This window comes from Diceros bicornis, chromosome 15, assembly GCF_020826845.1.
Source record: "Diceros bicornis minor isolate mBicDic1 chromosome 15, mDicBic1.mat.cur, whole genome shotgun sequence".
NCBI lineage: Eukaryota > Metazoa > Chordata > Mammalia > Perissodactyla > Rhinocerotidae > Diceros > Diceros bicornis.
In genome coordinates this window covers 23,368,545-23,395,584 of record NC_080754.1, presented here as the reverse complement: position 1 = coordinate 23,395,584, position 27,040 = coordinate 23,368,545, and the positions used below count along the sequence as shown (strand labels likewise).

General features: G+C 43.8%; 2 protein-coding genes across 8 annotated transcripts in view; one reads left to right on the top strand and one right to left on the bottom strand.

Annotated features, from left to right (window-relative positions):
- Positions 1-1,002: 1,002 nt before the first annotated feature.
- On the bottom strand, positions 1,003-9,893 carry LOC131414777 (E3 ubiquitin-protein ligase DTX3L-like). Its single transcript, XM_058555912.1, has 5 exons — positions 9,437-9,893; positions 7,750-7,961; positions 4,324-5,868; positions 3,657-3,874; positions 1,003-2,827 (listed from the first exon to the last, which is right to left on the bottom strand). Exons 1-5 carry the CDS (start codon positions 9,777-9,779, stop codon positions 2,758-2,760), a joined length of 2,388 nt encoding a protein of 795 aa, XP_058411895.1. The 5' UTR covers positions 9,780-9,893; the 3' UTR covers positions 1,003-2,757.
- Positions 9,671-27,040, top strand: part of LOC131414775 (protein mono-ADP-ribosyltransferase PARP9-like) — a 31,934-nt gene continuing 14,564 nt past the window's right edge. For 2 of the 7 annotated variants that reach the window (XM_058555911.1, XM_058555910.1), the window contains exons 1-7: positions 9,856-9,970; positions 12,903-13,003; positions 13,856-13,889; positions 15,736-16,583; positions 19,355-19,582; positions 20,752-20,970; positions 24,981-25,041. In XM_058555911.1, the coding sequence (XP_058411894.1) occupies positions 12,935-13,003; positions 13,856-13,889; positions 15,736-16,583; positions 19,355-19,582; positions 20,752-20,970; positions 24,981-25,041 (1,459 nt within the window). In that variant the 5' untranslated portion in view covers positions 9,856-9,970; positions 12,903-12,934. Of the gene's footprint in view, positions 9,768-9,854; positions 9,971-12,902; positions 13,004-13,855; positions 13,998-15,735; positions 16,584-19,354; positions 19,583-20,751; positions 20,971-24,980; positions 25,042-27,040 lie in introns of those variants that run through there. The other 5 variants (XM_058555906.1, XM_058555909.1, XM_058555907.1 and 2 more) reach the window with 5 other exon arrangements.

Sequence of the window (27,040 nt, the reverse complement as noted above, 5' to 3'; positions counted from 1 at the left end):
GTGGTGCACTTGGAGGGCAGGGAAGTCCGAACCCTTTCCCCATACCTTGCCCTATGCATCTCTTCTATCTGGCGGTTCCTGAGTTACAGCCTTTTATAATAATCTGGTAATCCAGTGAGTAAACTGATTTCCTGAGTTCTGTGAGCTGCTCTAGCAAATTAATCAAACCCAAGGAGCAGATCACGGGAACCTCAGATTTACAGCCATTCAGTCTGAAGCACAGGTAACAACCTGGACTTGCTATTAGTATCTGAAATGGAGGGCAGTCTTGTAGCACTGAGCCCTTAACCTGTGGAATCGGATGCTATCTCCTGGTAGCAGTGTCAGAATTGAGTTGAATTGTAGGCCACCCAGCTGGTGTCAGAGAATTGCTTGGATGTGTGGGGGAAAAGCCCACACACTGGAATTGGGTGCAAAAACTTCCTATCTTTAGGGAAACAGCAAATATCTCAATATTATTTTCAGTTCTCCTTTTTATTTGGAGACAAGGGTGCCCTGATTTGCTGGTGCCCACTGAGCCATCCGGGTAACCCAGCACTGATGCTGGAAAGGTGAGACAGAAACTCTAGGAGCAAGTGTAGTTAATAGAGTACATTGCATATTCTTTCTCTAGAAGGAGAGAAGAGATGAAACCTGCAGCCTATTTTATCTTTGTAGTATGTATGTGTTAAGGAGGAAAGCTATCAAGAAATGTGATTTTCACAGCTGAAAGTGGCAGCAGTGAGGTCAATAGTAGTTAAGTTCTACTGCGATACTATTTAGCAAAGAGCTACACACAAAATCAACCAAAGACGTCCGCACACATGGTGTGTTGTCCTACACTGTATGTGTGGTGGGGAACACCCACGACAAAAGAAAAAAGGAGTGGGGAAGGAACACAGACAATCTCTTCCTAATATGGATATAACTTTATTTAAAGCAGATCCAGATGATAATACCTTCCACAGAGCAAAAGCAGTAATCCAAAGGCTCACCAACCACGCACACCATGAAACTGCACACCATGAAACTCGTCTATGCACACACATTGCAGTCAAGGATCCAGAACCCAGCAGGAACCAAGGTTTTGCTTTTTTGAAGCAAATTTAGCTAAAAGATCAGTAGATACAAAACAATCATAACAGTAAAGACTTTAATGAACCACCAAAAATTAAATGTATAATCTGATTTTTAAAAAAGACGGATCATTTACCTTAAGCTTCCTCAACTCTCTGGACAAAGGAAAAGATGCCGGGTTTTTAAGTTCAAACAGGACTTCCTCAAAGGAAATCTGCTTTGAGCACCGCCCAGGAATCCATTTCTGAGAAATGCTCAGAATATGGGAACTTCTCAGCCTGCTCCCTGGAGGAGAAGCCCCCCTGGAGGAGGCCGTAAAGCTCTGGGGTGCAGAAGCGTTGGAGCCAGACTCTCGCCTTCAAATCTCCCCACTTCTACTTATTTACTATGTGACACCCTTGCCAAGGTATTAGCCTCTCTGTGCATCAGTTGTCTCACTTATAAAATGGGGATGCTGATAGCATCAACCACATGGATGTAAAGCTCTTATAAAGGGGACAAAATAAGTACTCATTAAATATTAGCTATTCCTATCTGACCAAAACATTTATATGTGTGTGTAAGCGTATCTTTAGGAAAAGAAAAAGACATCCCTTTTGTCATTTTTGGAGAGAGGCTGGGACGTGGATAACCAGATAATTAGGTACTTTGACTTTCTTCTTACTTGGAGAACCATTTAGAAGTAGAGCTTGACATGTCCTATATTCCTTATAGGAGGCTTAACTCTTGCCTTTTCTCTGTCCAGAGAGAGTATCAGCGAGAAAGATCTAAGGGAGAAACATGATTTGCTGGGACTTAGAAAAAGGATGGAAAAACTACTACTGTGGGGGCTACAGTTACTGAGAAAATGATAGTCTATGGAAACTCTATGGAAACTAAACATTTTTATCTGTTAAAGCTGGAAGCAGGATACACTCAAAAGTACAATAATATCCAGAGGAAAAAAATGTTCAGGAACTACAGTGTAGCGTTACTTTGGCAGGGCAAGTGCACCCCTAGGGCAGATTATGAGGACCAGCGGTGAGCAAGGACCCAGTCAGAGGCCTGGTCAGAGGTCAGAGGCCTAGTGCTCTGGGGTAAGAAGCTCAGTTTTCCAAATCAGCTGGGTTATTAGCAACAGTTTATTAAGCACCAACTGTATATCAGGCTCTGTGCCATGAAAAAGAATAGCTTTGTTCCATTACTTCCAAAAGTTGTCCAATCTCTGCTCCTGGCCACTTTTCTGGCCATGAAGGAGGGAGGGGAAAGTGTGTCTCTAATTTTCCATAACGAAAGCCTTTTTCCCCTCCATTCACACTAGGATTTTACTTTTAGGGCACTTAAAGGACAAACAAAAAACTAAAGGACCACCCAGAGATGGTAATAAGAAGAGGATCAATTTTCAGCTAGTATTCCTAGTGAAGAACATAGAAGATGATTTCAGATCCACAGCACTCCATCCCCCTCTCTACCACAGTGACACAAGAAGGAGGCACCACCCCTCTGCAGCAAAATTACACAAAGCTTTGGGCCTTTTATCTTTCATAAAAAGTAACACTCCAGAAATGACAGACTAGCAGATTCTTGCTCTTACACAGACCACTTCTTGAGATGAAAATGTTAAAAAGGTGTGTCTACATAAGGATTTAGATGGGTATTTACTCGGCTTCTTCAACTGTGTCCTTTGAAAGCTTGGCTCAAGACATCCTTCCAGCAGTCTTCTTACTCAATTCCTTTATCTTTCAGCTCCTGTTTGACGCGTTTCAGATAATTAGGGTCTGGGTAGCCATACCTGCAGAAGGAAAAAGCCCTTTAACTTCATCACAAGTGGTTTTAAAGAATCTGTCCAGTGGATCCCAGCACTAACATTCAGTGTTGCAAACATTCACAAGCAATCCCGAAGGCGGGTGACATAATCACTTGTAAGTTTGCAGATGTGAGTCATTTAGCTAGTGAGTGAGCCTAGCTGTCTGTCCAGGATCTGCCTTCCACCAGACGTTTTAATTTTCACCTCATGGTAAGTAGTGACTCTCATAAAGTTACACCATATTTTTATGGAAAGTAATCATATGCGACAGGAAGGGTTTTCAAATTGGGGAAATTTGCAGAAGTCTCAGGATGTATTCCCTTTTGAATACTAAGGATGTGAGGTATTCTATATGAATTTCATAAAGAACAATTGGATTGCCTATAATACAACTTCCACCACCATTAACTAAGACTTTCTAGAGTACCATTAGCCAAGTGAATTTAGGATCTCTATGGCCCGATGGGAGGAGAGGATAGAAGAAAGGGAGATCTTAAAAGAAAGCAAGGGAAACAACATTCTGAGGATAGACATGAAACCCCAAATTAAGTCACCATGGATGCCATTCATCTTGGATTCTGAAGATCCCTGCCCTTGGATGCAAAATTTCATATTTGTATGATCCTTTGTGGTTGGGAGGGTAGCAGGTGATGGGAACCAATCCTTCTGCCTTTGAGATCAGCATCTCTCAAATTACTTTCCTATATCCAGTCCCACTGCTATCCACAGTCTGCTTATAGCCACATCCTCAAATGCCATATTTTATGACCTCTAAGTTCTGTTTAGCAACCGTTATGTTTTAAAAGGTTCTCACTTTTCTGGTCCCCCAAATGGGGACGTTTTGTGGTGGATGTCATTCCACGTAATGACATCTGAGGCTCCTGATACTCGAGACTCTCCGATTGTGAAAATCAACTTTTGGTCGAAGGCCCTACGAAGCAATGTCAAAACCTCCCTTCCTTCCTTGTTATCAGGCAGGTATGCAGTTCGATGGATTCCAAAATATCTCTTTCCTGGGTTTGGGTGCTCTTTCTGTATGAAGACAAGGAAATGTCACATGAAAACACTCCTGCGTCTAAATTTTACTATATTTATAGATGTGTTCATATGCAGATAGAGCAAATGAGAACCAAAAAAAGTATTGAGGGTTTGCTTATATTCCCAATAATTCATATTTCTCCTCTTTCCCCAAATTCATGCTGGGAACACTATCCACTTTCCTGACTACCCCCTTCCCACCCCCCACCCCCACCCCGCCAACACATAATCACCACCCACCCTTTCTCCGCCTTAATAGACACAAAAGATACCTAAGTTATAAGCAAACATTGTTAACTTTACCACTATTTAAAGCCCTTGCATATGACCATGGAAGTAATTCCCTGGGAAATCCCATTGTCTAATTGCCAAGAGAACAGTCTCCTTTGCTCTGATAATCCCAGCATATTGGAAAGAAATCCATGGACCTCAGAAACACTTACTGTTTGTACTCCTCCTTCCATAATATAATGAATCACAATGGAGCCACAGGATTCATAACCTGGAAGTGAGTCTCTCATGACAGTGAAATTCATGGTTCCTTCTGGCTGATTCCCTTTCTGGATACCGTAGGAAGTCTGGCACACAGGACAGACTGGCTTAAATAACATGGCTCTGTTGATACAAGGGCCACAGAATTCGTGCTTGCACTTGGGTAGCACCTGTTTGTTGCTAATAATGTCCATACAGATGACACATGTGTCCTTTTCCTTGTCCACTCCTGATGTTCCAGAACTGGCAGAGCGCTGGAATGTTGGTGAAGCTCTTTCTGAATCATTGCTATCAATGTCCATGGGTGTTTCATGATCCTCATTCCATTTCTCTCCAGCCAAAGGAGATATCCCCCCTATTTTTAAGACATACTGCTTTGCCTTTGCAAGGTGATTTGGCAACCCAATCAAAGTCATTGACTCTTGACTTAGCACAAAGCCTACATCTGGATGCTTTTTTCTAAATTCATCAGCAAACTTGGTGCCATGTAAATGCTTTCTCTCCTTGCCCAAAGCTTTCAGTGAAAAAACTTCTCTCATCAGCTGACATGAGAAGTGTTGATAGGCATTGATGAAACTGACATAAGCATGCACTGACAGATCTAACTCCTTATCCTTAGGTTCAAATAGAATGCAGGTTTTCTGACTTTTTCCTAAAACCTTACTTTGAGTATTGTACTTTTTTTCTATCTCTGATATTTCCTGGAGTAATTCAGCTTCTAAAAGCTTATAGCGAGCGGTGTCAACGTCAATTCCATTCATTGTGCCCCCGTAAGTCCTTATTTTCACAGGTGCCTTGACCAGGCTTGCAGAGATTTTGGAGGCAAGAAAATGTTTGGCAGCTGCAATGTCATCTTGGGTCCCAAGGAGAGTTAATTCTCCTCCTTCCTCCTTTATATAGAGCTTTGAAAACTGGTGATTCAATTCCTGTTTGATTCTATTTGCCTGCTTACTGTCTGGAAAAGCAAGGCATTCCTGCCCCAGAGTTCCTACAATCCTCTGAAATTCACTGGCAAAATAATCACAAACTGCTTTGAGGTGATCTGATTGGCTTGAGGTGAAGTCTAAATAGATCATATTTGGAGAACTCTCCTGAGTTTTTATTTTTACACCAAATCTTCTCTCTAGTGAGTCTATTTTATCAGGAAAGGTATATTTGAAGTATTCAAAGAAAGGCAAGGGAACTTCAAAACGGTTGTTTTTCTCATCTGACCTGGGTTTTGGTTCAGAAAAAGAAACACAGCTGTTCCAGTCCTGCTGCAGGAGTGGCTCCCTCTCTGTTGTCAAAGGGGAAGATTCCTGTTTCTGTTCACTCTCCAGCAGTTGCTTACTGAAGAAGTGGTGTATCTTTTCAATGTCTCTGAAGTCACCACACACCTTCTCAATTCCATCATGGCCTTCCATTCTTTTGACATTGGGCCAGAGAGTGGTTATGTGTTCCCTCTGCTCTTTAGAGAACAGCTTACAGTTCAGGTCAGCTGTGACAGTAAGGAAGATCTGAAAATTTAAAAGGAACACATAAATTCTCTCAGACATCCAGGCCTACGGTCTCCTCTCAGGAGAATGTCTAGAGACTCGAGAAACAAACACTATGTCTTTCCTTAGCAGAGGGTGACTTCTTTCAAATCCTTTTTGCAGAGGATGCAGCATGCTACAGCTCAGAGGCTCTGGGCCCTGCCTGCAGGTTAGAATCACCTGAGGAGTTTAAAAACAAACAAAAAAAGCCAAGGCCAGGCACACCTCCAGAGATCCCAATATAAATGCGGAGCCTGGGCACTAAAATTTTTTAGAAGCTCGGTGGACCAGAAGTGTGGATTCTAGAGCTGCCAGAACCTGTCTGACCTTGGATAATGGGGTGGAGGGAAGGCACTTCCGCTTTCTGGGCAAGTTGCTGCGTCTCTCACAAGACAGTCCCTGAGCCTAGAAGGGAGCCATAAATCTGAGGTGGATGTTTTTTCCTATTCCTGTTTCTTCTCTTACTGTACCCTACTTTTTTTTTTTTTAAACTAAACACCTAACTGCATGCAATGTTGCTGGGCCCTCTAAACCCTGGCCTTTCGAAGCTCAAATATAAGACACTCACACCAGATTCGGCTAAAAAGGACAGAGGTAAATTGAACGTAACATAAAAGTAAGAGTGCTCATGTTTTGTCCCTGTCAAGGTCTTTGCACATGCTCTTTCCTCTGCATGAAACATCCTTCCTCTAGATCTTCCTTCAAAATATTTCCTGAATCCAGCCGCTCCTCACACTTCCCTCAAGACCACCCAGAGTCCCAGCCATTATCATCCCGAGGCTGGCCCCCTGCAACCCCTCCTAACTGGGCTCTGACAGTCCACTCCAGCCCCTTCCTACACTCAGTTCTCCACACAGCAGTCAGGGCGGGTTCTAAAGGGAAATGTAAATCAGATGGCCTGACTCCCCTGGCTCAAACCCTCTGATAAATTCCCCAACATTTAAGTCAAAAGCCAAAGTTCCTACCCTCATTCCTCCAAAGACCTGACTTCCGGGTCCCTCTCTGTCCCTCTCCTATCACTGTGTCCCTCGCTCACTGCCCTCCAGTCACACTGGCCTCCCTCCTTGAAGCTCCTGGGGCTCAGGATGTAAGCTCCTGCCTCGTGCCCTTGCCACTTGTTCTTCCTCTGCCTAGAACGTTCTTCCCCCAGAAAGCCACTTAGCCAGCTCCCTTACTTCACTCACATCTCTACTCAGATGTCCCCTCATTGGAGAGGTTTTTCTGATATCCTATTTAAAATAGCAGTCCTACTGCTGTCATTTATCCTGCTTTATTCTTCTTCCTAGCACTTATCACTGGCAGACATTTAGTACAGATCTATTTGTTTACGGTTATTGTCTGTTTCCCTCACTAGAATGTCAGGCCCTCGAGGGCAGGGTCTGCTGTGTTCCTGGCTGTGTCCCCAGCTCCTGTGACAGTGCAGCACATGGTAGGCAGTTGCTATTGATTTGTCAAATGACTCTTTGCATGGCTGGCTCCTCCTCGTCATTCAAGTCTCACGCCAAACATCGCCTTCTCAGAAAAGATGTCTCTGACTTCTGGTCCGAAGTAGCACCACCTCCTTCTTCCCCTTCCTTTCCTTGGCCTGGTCACTCTCTAAGGCAAACCCCCATTATATGTTTTCTTCTTAGCACATATCACTCTCTGAAATTGTTTTATTTATTTTATTTGCTTGTTGTCTTTCTGTGTACCTTCCCACCCCCAGCAGGGACCTCGTCTGTGTGTTCACCTCTGTGTCCCAATGCCAAAACCAGTGCCTGGCTCATAGTAAGTCCTCAGCAAATGGTCGTTGGACCAATAATGAAAGGTATGGTGAGGGGAGAGGAAGTTGCAGGAACATACCCAACTCCTTTCAATACTCACCTTTTGGAGACAGGAATCCACAGCATTAGGAATATGTTCTTCATGTGGATGCTTCTCACCAGATCTCACCCCTTCTCCTGACTGTGTCAGTGAAGATGTTCTGGGTCTTGGATTCTTCTCTATGGGATTTTCAGTAGGTTCCAGGGAAATAGTCACAGGTTTGTTGTCAACCACAGTTTGGTGCTCTCCTTTTTTCAGTACTCTCTCCTTAGCTTCAGTGGAGACATTAAATACAAGCATACACAGAGAAATGGGAGAGGTTTCAAATAATTCTCCTATTCATGCATCTGCCCCACACTCTCCCAGTAAGGGCTGCTCCCCGCATCCCCGATTGGTGGTTGGTAATAGGGACATGAGGGAGCTATTCAAAATTCTAAAGTGGGCAGCTTAAGTTTGACTGTAGAAATGAAAGCTTAATGATAATGGAATATCATCCACTCATTAAAAGTCATGTTTCTGAAACCGTCTCCAGTTTTCCATTTCAATGACAAGGAATAATACTCATTATATAAAGTTGAATCTGGGGGCCAACTTGCTTTAACTACACTTAGTTTGTTGTCTGTTTGCAAAAGTAGTTAGATAATGCATTACTAAAGCCCACCCTATAGATCACATATCTGGCTCTGGGGTCACCATGGTAACAGGCGCTTAAGCTTTTCAGGAACTGAGAGTGGACTCCTTGTCCAGTTCATGTCGATTAAGACCACTGACTCATCAACTGGGCCTGTGTATGACCAATAGGTAACACCCCCCCCCCCCCCCCCCCCCCCCCGGGACATCAAGGAGCTGAAAACTCCAGGCATGACTCAGGTCATGTCAATGCCACCATTTTGTGGACATCCATCCAATGAAGAGCCAAGAAGCTTGACTAGCTAGGGCAGATCATAGATTACCTCACTTCTGCTCACCTCCAATCATTTATTCCCACTTCAGACAACCCGGCCCCTTTATCCCATAAATGTCCCTAATCCCCATTTTTGGGGAGGCAGATTTGAAACTTGTTTTCCCTTCTCCTCCCTTCGCTGCCTTGTGAATAAACCCTTTCTCTGGGGCAAACTCCTCAAGTTTCGGTGATTGGCATTTTGTGGGGCGGGAAAAACAAACCTGGTTCGGTAACAAAGCTAAGTGAAAAAAGCAGGCATCAAAACTGCAGACTCAAGAGTTTTGTAAATAAACATGTGTCTACTGACATTGATAGAAAAAGGCCGGGAGGAAATACACCAAAATGTTCAACTGTTTATCTCCAGCTGGTTTTCTTCTTTCTCTTCTCTATAGTGAGCATATATTACTTTTATAATTCTCAAAAAAAAAAAAAATCGATGGAATGATTATTTAAAACATAAAAGCAGAATACCTAAACAATAAGGGCTGACAGGCCTCGGAGGGTGAGAAGGGTGTTCTTGTGAGAGCTGAGAAGTATGAGTCAGGACGAGGATACTGGAAAGGGTCAACTCTAAGGCACGATCTGACCAGATCTCAGACTGGGCACTACTGGGCTCTATCCTCGGCTGTAGGGCTGCGCCTCTTGGCAGCAGGAGCCCCGGGGCCTGTCCCCCACAGACCGTGCCATACTGCCCCCGCCCTCTCTCCTGGGACAGCTTGCACTCGGTCTGCATGGAACCCCGCGGGGCTGGGCCCCCAGGGACAGCCTTTGCACCTCCAGCCCCAGCCCCAGCCGGCAGCTCACCTGCCCTTTCCCTGAACTTCACCAGGAAGGTGTCCTGGGCGCTGTGGCCGAAGGGCCGGACGGTGCACTCCCCGCCGCCTGACTCACGGCTCTGAAAGTATTTTTCCAGCTTCCTGTGTAGCCTGGAGCCTGGCTCGGACACCCGCGCGAGGATCGGGGACGGCGGGCCGAGGTTCGAGGCCATGGCGGTGTCCTCGGTGCGGTGGCCCGAGAGCGGGACGGTGCACTCCTCGTCGCCCAACTGCCGGCCCTGGGAGTCGCTTTCCAGCTTCCTGTGTAGCTGGGGGCCGGGCTCGGACACCCGCGCGGGCAGCGGGGACGGCGGGCCGAGGTTCGAGGCCATGGCTCTGGGCGTCGGGCGGCGCGGCGGCGGGACGCAGCTGGGCCGGGTCTGGGGCAGGGGTGCAGGGGTGCGTCCGGCCCGCAGCCTCGGGCCGCCTGGTTTCAGTTTCGCTTTCCCCGAGATCCCTCCCTGTTCTCGGCAGAGCCGCTCCCCTTCCTCTCTTTGCTGAGCTCTCCGCCGCGGTCGGCTGGGTGAGTAAGTCCGGACCCTGGCCCCCTGGCCCCAGTCCCCCATCCCCCCGGGCGGTGGGCGCTGGAGACTCCCGCGTCACCCTCCTACAGGCTGGGTCGGGGGGCGGGCGAGAAGCGGGCTCCAGGGCCCGGCCGCCCCATGCGAGGATGAGACTGGTGAGATGCTTAAATCGAAGAAAGTTTCTCCTGAGTTTGGGATTCCTTTAAACTCTTATTGTTGTTGTTACTATTATTTGCTGCTAAAATGTAATTCACATTCTGAATTTAGGTTAAACTTACCTACATTTTAAAAAAATTTGAATTTGTTCACCTGCATTCTGACATATCACCCGTTACCTCCCTGCAACTCGATCCTTAAGACTGGCTCGGAGGGCTTTCCTGCCCTCATTCCTTGATTTGGCCAACAGCTCTGAACTGCGTGCTGCCCTGTGCACTGGGGAATAGAGATGAGGGCGGGGTGGGGGTGGGGAGCCCTGACCTCATGGGCTGGTAAAGGGAGGTGGATTTGCGAATAAAGAAGCAAAATCTCTTGAGGGCCTCCAAGAGGCAGTTTCAAACAGAATTTTAATAAGAGTGTGGGGGTCGGGTGAGGGGTGAGGAGCATCTGAGACTCAGGGACTACTGTGCTCTGAAGCACAGAGGGAGCACTGAAGACTTGGGGGAGATGAGATGGTTGAGGGAGATGAGGGAGGAAGGGTCTAGATCAGTGCTGTCCAATAGAAATATACTGGGAGCCACATATGTAATTTTAAATCTTTTAGTAGCCATAGATTTAAAAGTATAAACAGGTGAAATTAATTTTAATTATTAAATAATAAGTTAAAAACTTATTAAAAGTGGAACTATTCTGCAGTTCCACTTCTAGGAATTTGTCCCATTGATTGATTAGCACCTGTGTGAAGTGACCTCTGTACAAAATTGTTCCTTGCAGCCTTTTTTATACTAGCAAAATACTGGGAACTCCTTACCTGTCCATAAATAGGGGGACTAGCAGTTAAATAACTTATAGTGCATCTATACAGTGGAATGCAATGAGCAGTAAAAAGAGCGAAGAAGCCTTCTGTGGGCTGATATGGAAAGATCTCTAGGAGACATTAAATGGAAACGGCAAGATGCAGAAGAGTGTGTATAAGATGCTACCTTGTGTGTGAAAATGCCTCTGGAAGGATATAGTAGAAGTTCATAACGTTGATTGCCTGGGAAGGGAATTAATAACGGGAGGAGTAGGGAGGGAAGGGAAATTAGTAAGGTGGGGAGGAGGGAGACTTTTACACTTTCTAAATTTGAACCAGTAAATGTAATACCTAAACAATAAAATGAAAAATTAAATACATTTAAATCAGTAAAAAGAATGTATTGCCACAGCTCAGGCGAGAGGCCGTGGGGCCCTGAAGTGAAGTGGTGCCAGTGGGCAGGGAGACTAGGGGCATATCTGAAAGTGATTTAGGTGGTCAGGACCCAGGGATGAGTTGGATATGGGACAAAAGAGAAGATTCTAGACTTCTGACTTGAGTGGGTGAATGGTGTATCATTTACCGAGCTGTGGAATCCAGGAGATAAAGCATGGATTTTGGAAGGGGTGGGGTGAGGGTGAGGAGGGAATCCAGGGAAAACCCTGTGAAGGCAAAGTGACAGAAGAACCAAGGGTGATGGCACAGGAGAAGCCACGAAAGCAGAGTTTCAGGAATCAAACAACGAAACGCTATAGAGAGCAGTGAAGTAAAGGTTAGGACAGAAGAGAGTCCACTGGGGTTACCCACATGGAGGACACTGATGAGCGGTTTGCGAGGAGTGCTGGGGGCGAGGTGGCAGCGGGGGCGCTGAGCAGGCAGGTGGACGGAGGAGGGTCGGCTCCTTCATGCTGCCCATGAAGAGAAAGGAGCAGGAGGAACCAGGGACGGAGAGTCGGGAAGGCTTTGGTTGTTATTGTTTGTAAAATGGAAGAGAGCCAATGTTTTGGGCAATATACTCCTTGTTTCTAGTTTCTTTGGGGTTAAATGAAGCCCCCCCCCCCCAACCACTGCCAAGTCTGTCTCTAGGCCTTTAAAGCCTGGCCTGAAGAAAAAAGTACAGCCAGCACCACGTAAAGCTGAAGCTCACCGGAAGCCCACAGTGGAAGCAGACACAGAAGGCTTTCTTCTTTTGTGAAAACAGCAGCGCCCTCTGGAGGCAGAATGCATCTCGTTCCTGCATTTTAGGGTTATACTGGAGTTGCTGCTTTTCCTGACATAAGAAGACTACCGCTCTGATGCTGCAGATAGGCGTACAAAGTTTTTCTATCGCAGAGGCGTTAGAAATCATTTCAGAGGCCTAACGGCGGCTGTGGGCAACAAGTGGGGGCAACTGTGTCTTCAAGCATTTTCATCATCATCCTTCTAAAAATTCAGTCTTTAATTCCTACCTATTAGATGGAAAATTGTTAAGATACGTTTTCCCAGAGTTTCTGACTTTTATCCAGATATTCTCCTTTCTAAATCGATCAAGGATATTTATCACAAACTCAGTCACACACACCCTTCACAGGCGCAAGGCCAGTTCCCTCTTTCTTCAGACCCTCTCCAGGGGCCTTCGCTCACTCATAAGGCTGGTTTTCCCTCATCCTTCTTTGAATGCTGTGCTCAGTCTTACCACTTGGTGTCATCCTCCTCTTCTAATATGTAAAACCTGCTCTATCCTTCAAGGTCTGGCTCTAGTCTCACCTTCTCCATAAAGCTTTCCCTGCTGAACCACGATTGCAGTCTCTAATAGAACCTCTCTGTAAAGGATAGGAGGTTAGCAGGAACAACAGCAGCAAAACAATGTGTGCACCTTCACCAATGAAATTAAAAACTCCTCAAGATCAGAAATCACGTTTAGTCTTCCTATGGTGTGTACTTGTCAAATTCCCTAAGACGCTAGTCACTGCTTATTGCCTCCTTCTATTCATTCCTAGAAGTGGGCCACCATATTTGGGAACAACAGTCTATGCTCAGAAACGGAAAACAGTATAAACATTTAAAGACCCCAGGGACCTGGAGGATGGACTTTTCCAAGGTAAGAAGCATAAATGTACATAAACCATGAAACTTGATCAGCATATGTATAGTTAAACCATGAAACTTGATCAGCATATGTATAGTTCTTCCTATAACAGCAAGAAATCTGGGGTCTTCAGTTATACTTGGCTTTTTTACTTGGTTTTAATAGCCCAATAAAACTTTTCTCCCTGCACCATGTGAGAGATGGGAAATCAAGAATATACTAATCTATTCAACAGAGTCAACATGAGGATGGATGATTTTTTTAAAAATGCAACCTCAGTATCATTTTGATTCTCATTCAGCAATTCTGCTTTTGCAGGATGGGGGGAGGAGGAGGATGTAGGAGGAATAAAAACAAAGGAATAGAGAAAAGGCACCTCATTTGTTTAACCCGAAAATTTCACATTCAGGCTTGTGTCATGAAATAAGCAATTGGAAGTGGGTCCTTACTGGTAGAGGGGGAGGTGTAGCTGATGAGGCTCACGTCTCCAGGTCTTCTGTTCTGTCTAGAGAAACCCTACGCGCCCTTTGGAAATTGGACGCCTGTCTGCGAGTTTTGGGTCATTTTGGTCTGTGACCTTTGGACCTTTTCAAGTGTTAATTTCCAACCCTTCATCTCATCCTGAATTAGAAGTGCTTTGGCCTCTAGGGAAGTGGGGTAGGGTCAATGTTTGCTGGAAAATTTAGTATTTCAAGTATTTCAGGCACACAGATTAAACAAACACACACATGTTCCCCTTCCCCCTCAAACCCAGTGCTTTTAGCAGGGTTTCTGTTGCTTTTTGTTTATTAGGCTGTAGTTGTTATCAGTGATCTGTAGTCCTTCGGTTTCAATTTCTTTTTAAACCACTCTCGTTTCCCACAGGGTGCTGGAGCAGCAGCTTCCAATGAGAAATCAGGTAGGATCACTTCACCCTCACTCTTGTTTCAGAAAGTCTTTGCTGCTGTCTTTCCTCAGTGGAGAAATGGGAATACGGAAGGAGAATGTCTCCCCCACAAGTGCTCAGGTGCGTGATTGCAGGACTTTGTGGTGACCCTGCACACGCCTCAGAAGGGGGACTGCTTCCGAGGCGGTGTGGTGCCAGCAAACATGTTCTTTAGGGCTCCCACTGATCCTTTCCGTGCCCACAAGATGTGAGACTCTTCTGACCACAGCCCTAGGGCTGACTGGCCAGAAGAGGTGACCTACTGCTTGTCCCCTTGCTCAACAAGTGCTGTAAAAGCCAAACGGAACCTGCCTAATCCCAGGGGTGGCCCACTGGAGATTTTCAACCAAAGCGCAGGCCAGTTGGATCTGACTACTCACGTGCTGCTGCTTTTAGGTAATTGAGCCACCAGAGATCTTTCTCAGTGGCTCAGATTAGAAATGGGAATTGAAGTAGAATGTAATTAATTACCACATTTTATCTACTTTAGGATGTGCATTTTTTCACATCTCTGGAGTAAGGCTACTCAGTCAATAGTGTGCCATGGTTTGATTGGCATCGATTTTCCTTTCTCATTGGCGTATAATAGTGATGCCTTAGACTCCATGAAATACAGTGTCACAGTTTGGGTTCTCCAGGAAGCAGAACCTGAGGTGGAGTTAGGAGTGCAAAATGTTTACTGTGAAAGGAAAAGGAAAGAAACCGAATCGGGCAGGTGGAGCCATTAGAATGTAGTGAAAACTTGACAAACTTCTGGCTGCCTGAGATTGCCCATTACAGGAGTCTCACGTTGGACACAAATGGCCTTGCTCAGCCATTCATGGGGGCCGCCCTGAGAATAGCATGACCTTGGCTGGAAAGCTGAGATGGACCCTGAGGGGCTAACAACTGGAGGCTATTGGCCAACCATATTCCTCCCTTCATAATCACATCGAAGGGGGATCTGAGCGGCACCCCTTCTTGTCTGCTGCATACGGTAAATAATTTTTAGTCAGTCAGTTTTAACTCCACCAGAATGATGCTACGAAACTATAGTATGATGAAGAATTATTTATTGTAGCACTGCCAGTGTTCCACCCGTTTGCTGGACCGTGTCCCCACAGGAGCATCCTCAACCAATGACAGAAGTTGGATAACTATCCAGCTCCCTTACCCCTCTGGTGGTAGAACTCTTGAGACACCTAATCTACACTGACACTCAGTGGAGTTAAGCTTCATTTGCTTCTTAACACACCTTTATTTACTTCCTTCCTTTCCCTGTCTTACTTTCCCACTCTGCCCTCCACACCCCACACCCCTGGTGTTTGCTAGGATCACTTCCCAAATAAACTTACACTCAAATCCTTCTCTCAGAGTCTGCTTCTCAGAGAACCCAAACTAAGACACTGACAAAAGTAAACAAGTTATAAATAAAGCCTCCACATATTTTGACTCATAATTAAGTCCTTTCCAATACTTGTGCCTTTAGCATGGGTCTTCCCAAACTCACCATTTTTACATGGATTTAAAAAATTCATGAGCCCCCATACACACAGTTTTCTCACCACCATCCTTGTATCATAGTAGCTACCACTTACTGGGTACTTACTGTATGCCAGGCACAGAACTAAGCACTCTATGGTGACCTGACATTGAAAACTCGGATATCCTTGGTCTAATTACATGTCTAGGTGAGAAAGAGAATCAGGAAGGGGACTAGAGGAAGTTCATCTCTCTTTTGCACAGAGGAGACTCAGTATCCTGGTGTGAAGTGGAATTATATCCTTTTCAAAGGAACCCTTGCTCATTTCTTCATTTTTTATCTTCTCTTCTTTTCCAGAGACTGGCACTCTTGGAGAAAACTATAGTTGCCAAATTCCCATTAGTCACAATGACTTCCAAATTTTAGAAAATAATGAGAGTTGGTTGTATGAAGTCCTCCAGAATAAATTTGGGTGTATTTCTACCCTGGTCTCTCCAGCCCACGAAGATAACAGGGAGTCTCTGCAAGTCTTCAGAAAAATGCTGACTCATGGGCTAGTGTTGTCTGTCTGGAAGGATGACCTCACCAGACATGCTGTTGATGCTGTGGTGAATGCAGCCAACGGAGACCTTATTCATGGGGGAGGCCTGGCCCAGGCCCTGGCGAAAGCTGGCGGCCTTGAAATCCAAGAGCAGAGCAGAGCATGGGTTTCCAGATTTGGAAAAATACCAGTTGGTCACATAGCTGTTACAGGAGCAGGGAGGCTTCCCTGCAAATTCATTATCCATGCTGTTGGGCCTCAGTGGGTGGCAATGGATGAACAGGGATGTGTGGAAAAGCTGCGAATGGCCATTACAAATATTCTGAATTGTGTCGTCCTTCACAATCCACATATCGAGACAGTAGCAATTCCAGCCCTGAGCTCTGGGATTTTCCAGTTCCCTCTGGGTTCGTGTACACAGATCATTGTGGAAACTATCAAGTCTTATTTCCAAGGGAAGCAATCAGCCAGTAATTTGAAAGAAATTCACCTGGTAAGCAATGAGGACCCTACTGTGGCTGCCTTTAAAACTGCTTCAGAAAGCATCCTAGGGAAGAATGAGCTGGGCTCCTGGGTGAGACAGGAAGCCACTCCTCCTTCCAATATGATGGTTGTGAATAACCTGACTCTCCAGATTGTCCAGGGCCACATTGAACTGCAGCAGGTAAGGCTTTGTTTCTGTTCTCTTGCACTCCCAGAGGGGATCCCTGGACTGCTTATTACCTATCAAGGACTTTTGTTTTTGTTTTTTGTGAGGAAGATCAGCCCTGAGCTAACATCCGTGCTAATCCTCCTCTTTTTGCTGAGGAGGACTGGCTCTGAGCTAACATCTATTGCCAATCCTCCTCCTTTTTTTTCCCCACAGCCCCAGTAGATAGTTGTATGTCATAGCTGCACATCCTTCTAGTTGCTGTATGTGGGACGTGGCCTCAGCATGGCCGGAGAATCGGTGCGCGCCCGGGATCTGAACCCCGGGCCGCCAGTAGCGGAGCAGGAGCACTTAACCGCTAACCCATGGGGCCGGCCCCAAGAATGTTTTGAGTATATATTGTTTCAAACACTTTAGAGAGCATCTTGTTAAGGTTAAGAGTATGGACTTCAGAGACAGACAGTCCAGATTTGAATACTAGCATTTCACCCATTTACTAACTGGGTGAAATGAGTCGTTACTTTATTTTTTGGTCCTCAGTTTCCTCTTCTGTAAAATGGGGATAATAACTGCACTTATATCTTAGAGCTGGAATCATTAAAATCTATTATAGAATAGATGATAAGTATTTATAATTATTATTGCTATTAGTCTTAGGCACCATGAGGAAATAGAACAATCTTTGATTCCAAGGAAACTAAAATCTATTATATTTTTTTATGTAAAAAAAAAATTCTCTGTTTGAAAAATCTCCTTGGGGACACAACCATCTGAACATTCCTGAAGCAACCTCTCAATAGTGAACGAACAGATCTTAATACAAAATGAATTCATAATATTTAAGAGTATATAAATCTGTGACAGGAGTGGAGTGGAGTGCACCAAGAAAGATTACTTAAGATGTGAGTTTAGATTCTGATCTCAAGTTATGATGGGTATGAATTGGCTGGAGGAGAGACCTGGGTGGTTAGAATGACTTGATCAGAGTGACACAGAGGAACTGACAGACTGAAAATAATGGGCTAGATCAGTCAGGAGACCCAGGTCGAGCTGTACATCAATATCCTGAGTGTATGGCTCTGTGCCAGGAGCTGTGGAGAGTACAAAGTATAACTTAGCATGCAGCCAGGGTTCCCTGGACACATAGGCAAGGGCCCGGGCAGGGTGGGGAGGGAGTCAGGGTAACAGTGAACCTGGGTATTTCTGGGTTAATCCGGCTCCCCTGCTAGGCAGAGAGTGCCTTGAGGATGGAGATCATGGCTTGTTCATCTCTGTACCCCAGGGCCCGGTCTGGGCATATGCATCTAGGTGTTAAGCAAATTACTGATGAATAAGTGAAGGGGGCAGCAGGGAGCAGGGCCTGCAATACAGGAAGAGAAAGAATATAAGCTATATTCTTTTGTTTTTCTGGATCAGTGATATCACATTTAAGACTCTCCTGTGGCCACAATCAAATAGACTTAATCATAAGTGAAAAAAATACCACTTTTAAAAAATTTTTTATTTTTGTGAGGAAGATCAGCCCTGAGCTAACATCCATGCCAATCTGCCTCTTTTTGCTGAGGAAGACTGGCCCTGGTCTAACATCCATGCCCATCTTCCTCTACTTTGTATGGGACGACGCCACAGCATGGCCTGACAAGCGGTGCATGGCTGCGTGCCCGGGACCCGAACCTTGGCCACCAGGAGCGGAGTGTGCGCACTTAGCGGCTATACCACGGGGCCGGTCCCCGAAAAAATACCACTTATTGACTCAAAGACAATTAGAAAGAACACCGAGGGGACGCCACGAAATGAAATATTTGATGAGTCATTAATATGCCAATTTAAAATTAAAGTGGAAACATCCTATTGAATCACATCCCTTTAACTAAAATTTTGTTGTATTTATGGCCAACATTAGGAACCATGGAATTTTTAAAGGGTGCCAGTGCCCCCAAATTACAAATTCTGATTGTGGTTTCAAAGTGAAGCATTCATTAACATCCATGAGAAGTACCTAAGTTACCCCCAAAGGGAGCCAAAACCATCAGGATGATTCGGGGGGATTTGGGCAAGGCGGGAAAGAAGGATACAACTCCTTATAGCACAGCTCTGAGGTCTAACTAGGAGGTGATATTACTTAAAATACAGCCCATGTGTCTGTACAATCTATTTCTGAACGGACAGATGAAGCACTACTGGTGAAAGCAGTTGCCTGCATGCTGGGTGGGTGAGGGGGTGATCTGGGGACCCCACCAAGAGGGAGGCCTATTTTCACTGAAGACCTCTTGTCTCATTTGTACTTTCTTTAACCATGTGCTATTTACCTTAAAAAATAAAAACATTAGGAGGTAGAAATTTATGAGAAATTTTATTTCCACTCTCTTTAAAACAAGACAAAATAGAAAATTCACACATAAATAGCATAAAGTGATGACTGTGGAGCAGGGAATGAAACCGTTTGCTGATAGAGCTTAAAACAAATCACAGGGAATGCTCAGAATCTGGGAATATGGGGGGTGGGGACGGGGAGTATAAGCCAACAAGGGCTGACAGATGTTTGCAATAAAAATTATGTCATTAACACACTTAACCTAAGTTCTGAATAGGACAAACAGACTCATGGCAATCAAATGATCACTCTTTGGAAATGTGAGTTTCTATCCATTATTAAATGATATTTTTGTGGATTTCGCATCTTCAAGAAGTACCTTTCAAAGCTCTTCAAGGAAATAAAGATTTAAATTAGTCATTTAAGAAAAAGTAATTTAACAGTGAATCCTGTCCATTTTTTCCCTTTTTAGACAGATGTAATTGTTAATTCTGTAAATCCACTTAGTGGTCTTAGTGTTGGACTTGTGTCAAAGTCAATTCTACAACAAGCAGGACAAGAAATGGAACGGGAATTTAACAAAACAAAGGATAAGACAGCTCCAGATTCCCAGTTGGTACTGATCACAAAAGGATTTAAATTGTCCTGTCAATATGTATACCATGTGTTGTGGCATTCAGGATATCCTAAACTAAATCAGGTAAGGTCTAAATAAATTTATATTATGTAGCTCCATAGTCTATGTAGTCTTTGTTGAATTTCCATCATGTCATTATTGTCAAGTGGTATAGTCCCCAACATCTACCACTCCTGTGAATACCTGAAATACTGAACAAGTGCTGCCACCAGTTATCTTAAGTTTAATTTAAAATACTACCTAACCCATGTGTGAATTTTAAGTGGACACAGAAACATCCAGGCTCCCTCAGTCTGCACACCCGTTCACCTCACCACGCCTAGTGACGCTGTAGGCCTTTTCCTAAGTGGGCCCGGGATTCAGCCTCTCCATACTTCTCTTCATCTGTTAAATTCCAGGAGGACCTGGAGTTTCTCTTCCAGCGCCATTCCAGTCAAATCTGTTACCTAGGGTCTCTTCCCACCTGTGCCTGTGGTAGAGACTGGCTTTCTGGCCAACTCTACACCTGAGGCACATAGAATACACGTGTTAAAGAATAGGGGAGCCCTCTCAGATGTGGAGAGAGGGAAACTTAATCCCTTCTCTGTCTCTGTCTAGCTTTATTTTGTCACCACTTCTGGTCCTCCCTTGGCTAGAGAGCCCTCTAACCCCAAATTGGTCCTCCGGTCACTCTCTTCCCCTCAGTTTTCCAAGGTCCTTCCACAGACAACCTTCCTGTATTAGGATTCAGTTTGAATGGTGAAGCGATGGAAAGTTCAAATCTGCCAAATGCACTAGCACTTCTCGAGGAGAAATGACATGACAGATCCTAATGACACTGAATACATGCTGCTTACTTATTTTAACTTCTGCCTCCTTTATTAAACGTCCAAGAGCTGTTTATATTGACCTGGAAGTGGCAGGTAAGTGGGGATAAATTGATGGCTGGCTCTCTGACCTGGGGAGATGGGCAAGGCCACATAAACTGGGAGAAATCATGGTGCCCAAATGTCCTGAATAGCACAAAATGGACCGCTCAATCACTTCAGTTTCTCAGGCCTTTTCATTTCTGATCAACCTTATAGGTCTAGTGGGTTCCCTGTAGAGTGGGACCTTTCATGTCCTTTGAAAAGGCATGGACATGGTCCTGAGGGAGTACGGATTGGCATTGTAAAATATAGGGAGAATCAAGGGGTAAGTGGAGTCTTATCTTTGACTCAGAGGCTGATCTTAAATTTGTGTTTTTCCTACAGACATTGAAAAATGCAATAAAGAAGTGTTTGGAAAAATGCCTTGAGCTAAGTGTAACTTCCATTTCCTTTCCTGCCCTTGGTACTGGAAACATTGGTATGCAGAGGAGTACAGCAGCAGAGATTATGTTTGATGAAGTTTTAACATTTGCCAAACGGCATTTGAAAAGACAATTAACTGTAAAGTTTGTGATCTTTCCAGAAGAACGGGAGACATATAAGGTAAGTAAGTATCTTAGAAATGTCCTACAGTTCATTCATTCATTCATTGCACAGCATCTGTTTAGTGTCTCCAATGTAAGACATGGGGCCAAGCACTGGGCAGTGCGGTGATGTTCTAATTTGGTGAAATTTAATTTTTATAAATTGCCCACCTCTGACCTAGTAAAGAATGTCATTATAGAAGCCATGTTTACCCCACTACCTGACTTCTCTCTTTTCGTGTCGGCATTTATTCTTCCCTCTGCTCCTTAAAGGTAAGCAACCTCCTAGTTTTAGTGTGGGGTCCTCTGCTGCTCTCTCTTCTCTCTCCTTCTGAAAACACAATTATTCTTATAACTTCTGCCATAGCTTCTGCCACGTCCTGTCTTCTGAGCCACCTTCAGACCCACATCCCTAACCCTCTCTCATTTCCACGTAGATATCTGACTGTCATCTTAAATCCACATATTTAAAACAAATTCTTTGTCTTCTCATCTCCAGTCAGCTTTCTTGGGCAAGTTTATTTATCTGTGCCTCAGTTTCCCCATCTTTAAAATGGGGATAATAACTACCATCTTATGGAGCTGTTGGGAGGATTAAATGAGTTAATCCATGTAAAATACTTAGAAAAGTACCTGGCTTAGAGTTAGCCCTCCAGGAAGGGTAGCTGTTATTATATCAGCTGTAATGAGTTTTAGTTCTCTGAGTGCTGAACTGAATACTAAATTAGGTGAATTGTTTGTTATCTTTTTTTTTCCCAATTAGATTATAAGTTCTTTAACTTATAGGAAGGGTATATCTGGCTACTTTTGCCATGTCCCCAGTACTGCCCTCGAGTTCAATCTATTCTTTCTTAATTCCTCTGTAGGTGACCGCAGATGGAAATCAGTTGCGGTCTAACACAAATGGAGGGACCTGTGTGTAGGGGAGTGTGTCTGTGTCTGAGTGCAGAGATCCGTGTGCCCAGCTTCTTTAGTTTTCACCTCATCTTGGCTTTTTGTTTTACAGGGGCCAGAGCAAGCTGAGTTTCTAACATATTCAACATAATTAGTATATATTGCTGTGCTCTTCTCTCTTTAAAGTACCATCTCTGTGCTTTATTCTCACTTAGCTGGCATTTTCAAAAGGGACTTCAGTTGATGTTAAGGAAGAATGAAAAGGAAATGAAATAAGATACGGCCCCTTAAAATAGGTTTTCAAGATATCGGTTCCTGCTTCTGCCAAGAGCAACATCCAAGTGCTAGTGCGACTTCCCAGGCATGTGTCTGGGTTTTGGGTATAAAGGGCCTTGCTTAGTGCTTGGTAGAGAGAGAGTGGCTCTGAACACCAGTCCTCTGACTGCTCACTTTCCCACCTTCCAGCCTGTCTCCATGTGGGTGGTTGCCATTTTCTCTCTCCCTACAAGAAAATGAACTTACTCTCTCGTTCTAGCTTGCTCTTTCCTGGAGCATAAAGGGTCTTATTCTTTTTGCTGCCTGACTAGGCGAAGGGAGATTTGTAGCATTTGCTGATTTCCATTGCTGACTTCAAGCTATCAATGTGACATCACTGAAGGTGGAGTTGGGGAGAGATGTTCACAGTGGACTCTCGTGAGCCGTGTGAGCCGGCTCCAGTACACCACTGTCTCATCCACAGCTGACCTGCAAGATAGCGGCCAATTACCCAGTGAAGTAGCTCACCTGCTAGACAAAATCAATCATCCTGTCCTTCGAATGGAGTTCACCAGTTCCTGCCAAAGCAGAGAACTATCACTGGGCCCGGACAGGTGCCCTGAGTACATCCCTGAAGTGCTCATGAAGCACCATATCCGTCCAAGAGGAATTAACCACATCTAGAAAAGGAAGGTCATTCTTTCCAACCCACAAACAAAAATGTACTTGGCAGTTGAATAAAAGTGGGAAGATCAACCACAGTCTGAGGGCTCCCCTAGGGGCTAGTAATAAAAATAGCTGCCATGTATCGTGTTGACCAGGGACTGTGCTAAGAAGCAGCTGTCTCATTTCATTCTCCCCTCAATCCTGTGATGAAGCCACCTTTGTCATCTCCATTTTACAAATGGGAAAGCACATTAGCCCAGAGGTTACTATGCAAACTGCTAGTCAAGTGGCCAAAACAAGATTCCAACCTGAGTCTGTCTGTGTAACCCCAAAGCCTGTGTTCTCAACCACTAAACAAAAACACAGAAAAAATAACTTGAGAGAGGATACATCTTTCAGTTTTGTAACTCAAAGGAGAGGATTATCTTACATGGTAATTTACATTATACCCTGAACATTGACCCTTCCTTCAGGCTTTTGTCAATATTAACACTATATTATATCCATGTGGAAGTATGACGTGTGTGTACACGTATGTATACACCTCTGGCCTTCGGAGAAGCACATCTTTTCTTCCTAAATAAGTCTTTTAATGAGGAGTGTGTGTTCCAAAAGATCAGAGGGCAACTTACACAGTTCCTTACAGGGGGCATTACGTTGGCAAGGCCCCTACATTCCAGAAAATGGATTTGTCAGACATCCAGAGTTAACCTGACTCAGGAAGACCAACCCACACTAAACTTTCAATAAAGTGATGCTGATATTCACACACTCATGAATTTTCCAACTCACAAATGACTGAGTAAATAAGTCCCCAGCTGGCTGAAATAATTGTGTTCACCAGGATTTCATGATGATCAGGGTCCTGGGTGGAGCTGAGTATGTGTAAAAGGCGATGGATAGTCCTTCACTTGGTTACTTAACAAATGTTTATGGCATATCTACCTTGTGCCAGACATTATGTCTCAGAATAAGGAACACCTTCTCTAGGAACACACTACTGACATCCCTCACATTAGGTGCTGGTCATTTGTGGACAGAGCTGGAAAAACTGCCAAATTCTTGCCATTTGGGTCTACTTTTCCAGACTCCTTCCACACCATCTGCTTGTTATCCACACCTTCTATGTTATTGATACTGATTAAGTTACAGTTTTCTTTCACATTTAATTCAAAAGACTTGCCTAATTGATTTCTAACCCTATGAGACACCCTGACTTTTAAAACGACTTTTGGAGAGAGCTAATTTTTATCCATTTTGCATATAGCAGCTGTTAGTAGTCTATTTGTCAGCAGATAATGTTATCTCATTTTTTGTATTTCCAAGTTCTTGGACAGGGAGGGCAAGGAAGTACCCTTTCGTGACCTCTCCAGGTACTAAATGTGGTAAGATTGAAGGCTTTTTGTTCTGGAAACACAGCTGCAGATACCATTTATGAAGAAAATGTCCTACAGAATAAAAAACTTTCCTGTTAGAGTTCAGATGCAAAGCAAAATCTAGTCTTTACCTCATTATTTATCTTTTCAATGACGCAATTACTGCCAATTGAATCGACTTTAAACAAAGAAGTCACTGGATATGTTGGTTCCAAACTCTAGATGAATTTTTTCAAATAGACACTATGTTAAAGGATCTACATGGCAAGATACACAAATCTTTGTCTATAGACTGTCATATAATAAGATTACAATAGCTAACATATATTGAATGCTTACTGTGTGCCAGGTACAATTTTAAGCACTTTACAGGAATTGATCATTTATTCAATCTACAGACAAAGCTTGGTGTGCATATAACTTTTTAAAATGAATTTGTTTTACTAATTACAGGAGAATCTACCTATATTTGTCTTCAGGGACATATCCACAGCTTTAGTTCAGTGCCCAATATGCAATAAGCAGGGCATTAATATCTGTTGAATGAATGAATGATTATATTTTGCCTTGGGGTATACATTCTTTTATTTTTAATACCAGATTTTGCTTTTCTTTCCATTTTTCCTATACTTATTTCTCCTACATATTCTAATAGATTGTGGTGCTGCACTTGCTGTCCCCTAGGACTTTCCAAAAGGTGCTTTGGATTTGCGGCAGTGGGAATGGGAACTGACAGAGTGGATGAGGTCAAGTGTGGTGTGTGCAGGTAGAGAGAGAGATTTTGATGACAACAGCTAAAAGCCCCACTTATGACTCTGCTGTGTTTTGCTTCTTGTAGGCTTTCTGCACTGAAATGGCAAAGAATATGTCCAAGCCTCAGGGTCTTAACAATTACAGAGGTGAGTAAGAAATTCACAGGCCTAGAAGTAGAGTCTTCACCCTAGGCTCATTCTATTCTTGATCATCTGAACTAATGGAGGGGAGAAGAAGAAAAAATAAGCCGAATATATTGTATTGTGCTACTGCTTGGTTACCAACCTGCTTTATACCTGACCATGATTCTAATTGTGCTCAGTCCACTTTCAAGATATAAACAGAGAGAGGCTGAGTTGTAGTGAGTAATCTACAGTGTGGGTAGTTTATTACAAATAGCTGTCTATGATTTTTTTCTAAGAAAAAGTTCTGTCCTTCATAAGAGAACTAAGCCAATTACTCTTTCTTCTCTGAATGGGGTTACACTGAAATGGGGTTACTCGTTGGTAATTATAGAAAACACATCTCAGTAAGGCCAGATAATAATAAATGGATTCACCCAATGCTATCCAAACCTGAGTAATCACTGGGATCATGATGGAAACCTTAACAAACAAACAAAAGTATGTACAGGCCCCAACTCCACGGATTCTGATTCAGGAACTCTGGGTCTGGGCCCAGCATGTGTATTTTTCAGTGCTCCCTAGTCCATTATGCTGCTGAACCAGGTTTAGGGATCACTGGACTAAACCAATCCTGGTTGTTGAGGGCTGCAGAAGGATTAACTTCCTATTATAATTCCATTTCTTTAGTGGAGTTTGAGTGGACTGAGATGGAATTGCCTCATGACAACTAGGATGTGTACTTCTGAAATAGTCTGTTAATCTACAGTGTTCTATAGATGTTAAGAACACTAGACATTCAACTAGCAATAAAACTGTTAGGATATTTCCCATTAGGGTCAAAATGATTTGTTTACACCCTTTAATAGAAGAGTTCACTTATGGATGTTCCGTGGTCCAGCAGTGCTGGAAAAGAAGGGAGAGCTTTAAGAGCTCTGGTCTGTGACTGCACCTCTTATGAGCCTGTTTATTTATCTGTAAAATGATGACAGACTGTTGTGAGAATAATTGGAGATTATGTATGTAAAAATGCTCTGTAAATTTCAAAGCACTAAACAAATGCCAGGGGCTAAATAATGAATGAGAGGATGGACAAACTCCCCAGGTAGCCTGGAGGAGGGAGAGATTCCCTCTGACTGGAAGGGATCAAGAATGGCTTCACGGGTGAGATGGTTCTAAACTGGGCTTTGAGGATGGCAAGATTTTCAATGGGCAGAGTCAGTGGGGTGGGGTGCCCAAGATGAAGAAAACCCACAGAAGCAACAAATGCAGTGCATGTTTAGGGAACCACAATGAATCTAGGGAAGCTAGTTAGGAGATGTTTTAGGTGAAGATAATATGAAAAGGAAACATACACATGTCTTTATGTCATTAATCTGAATAATGGGGCCAGGCATTAGCATTTATTTCAGTAATTCTTGAGGACATCTGTATAGGAATTATAGCACAAGACAATAATTGACATTAATAATGATTAATGATAATGACCTCAGATTACCAAGGAAAAGTTAAACAATTTAGGAAGACAGGGAAGTGTGTTTCCTTAAATAGAAATATTTAACTGATAGTTAAAATTAAATATGTCTTGGTGCTAGAAGAGTATCCTTTAGTGATCAGAACAATTTAGTTATCTAGAAGAACAATTCTTCTTTCCTGATAATGATGGCTAAATGAAGTATCATCATGTATTGTTTTCATTTTTTCCTAAAAAGAAATGTAAGCTCCCAGTCAGAACAGGGGTTAAAAAAAAAAGTATGCCTCTAATTTAAGAACCCCTGTCACTTCTTACTGTTTTCTAAAACACGGGCTATTATTTGTACTCAGAGGGAGGCCATCCTCCCCCTTACTTCTAGGTCTGCCCTGGTACTTTTTCATAGCTCCTAGTACCACCCAACTACTACAGTAGGGAAAAGATACTAATTACCACTATTGTCCTGGGATCACTCACTGGGAGGCAGAATCGTATGAGCACTGGAGTCAGAATCGTATGAGCACTGGAGTCAGACTGCCCACACCTACCAGC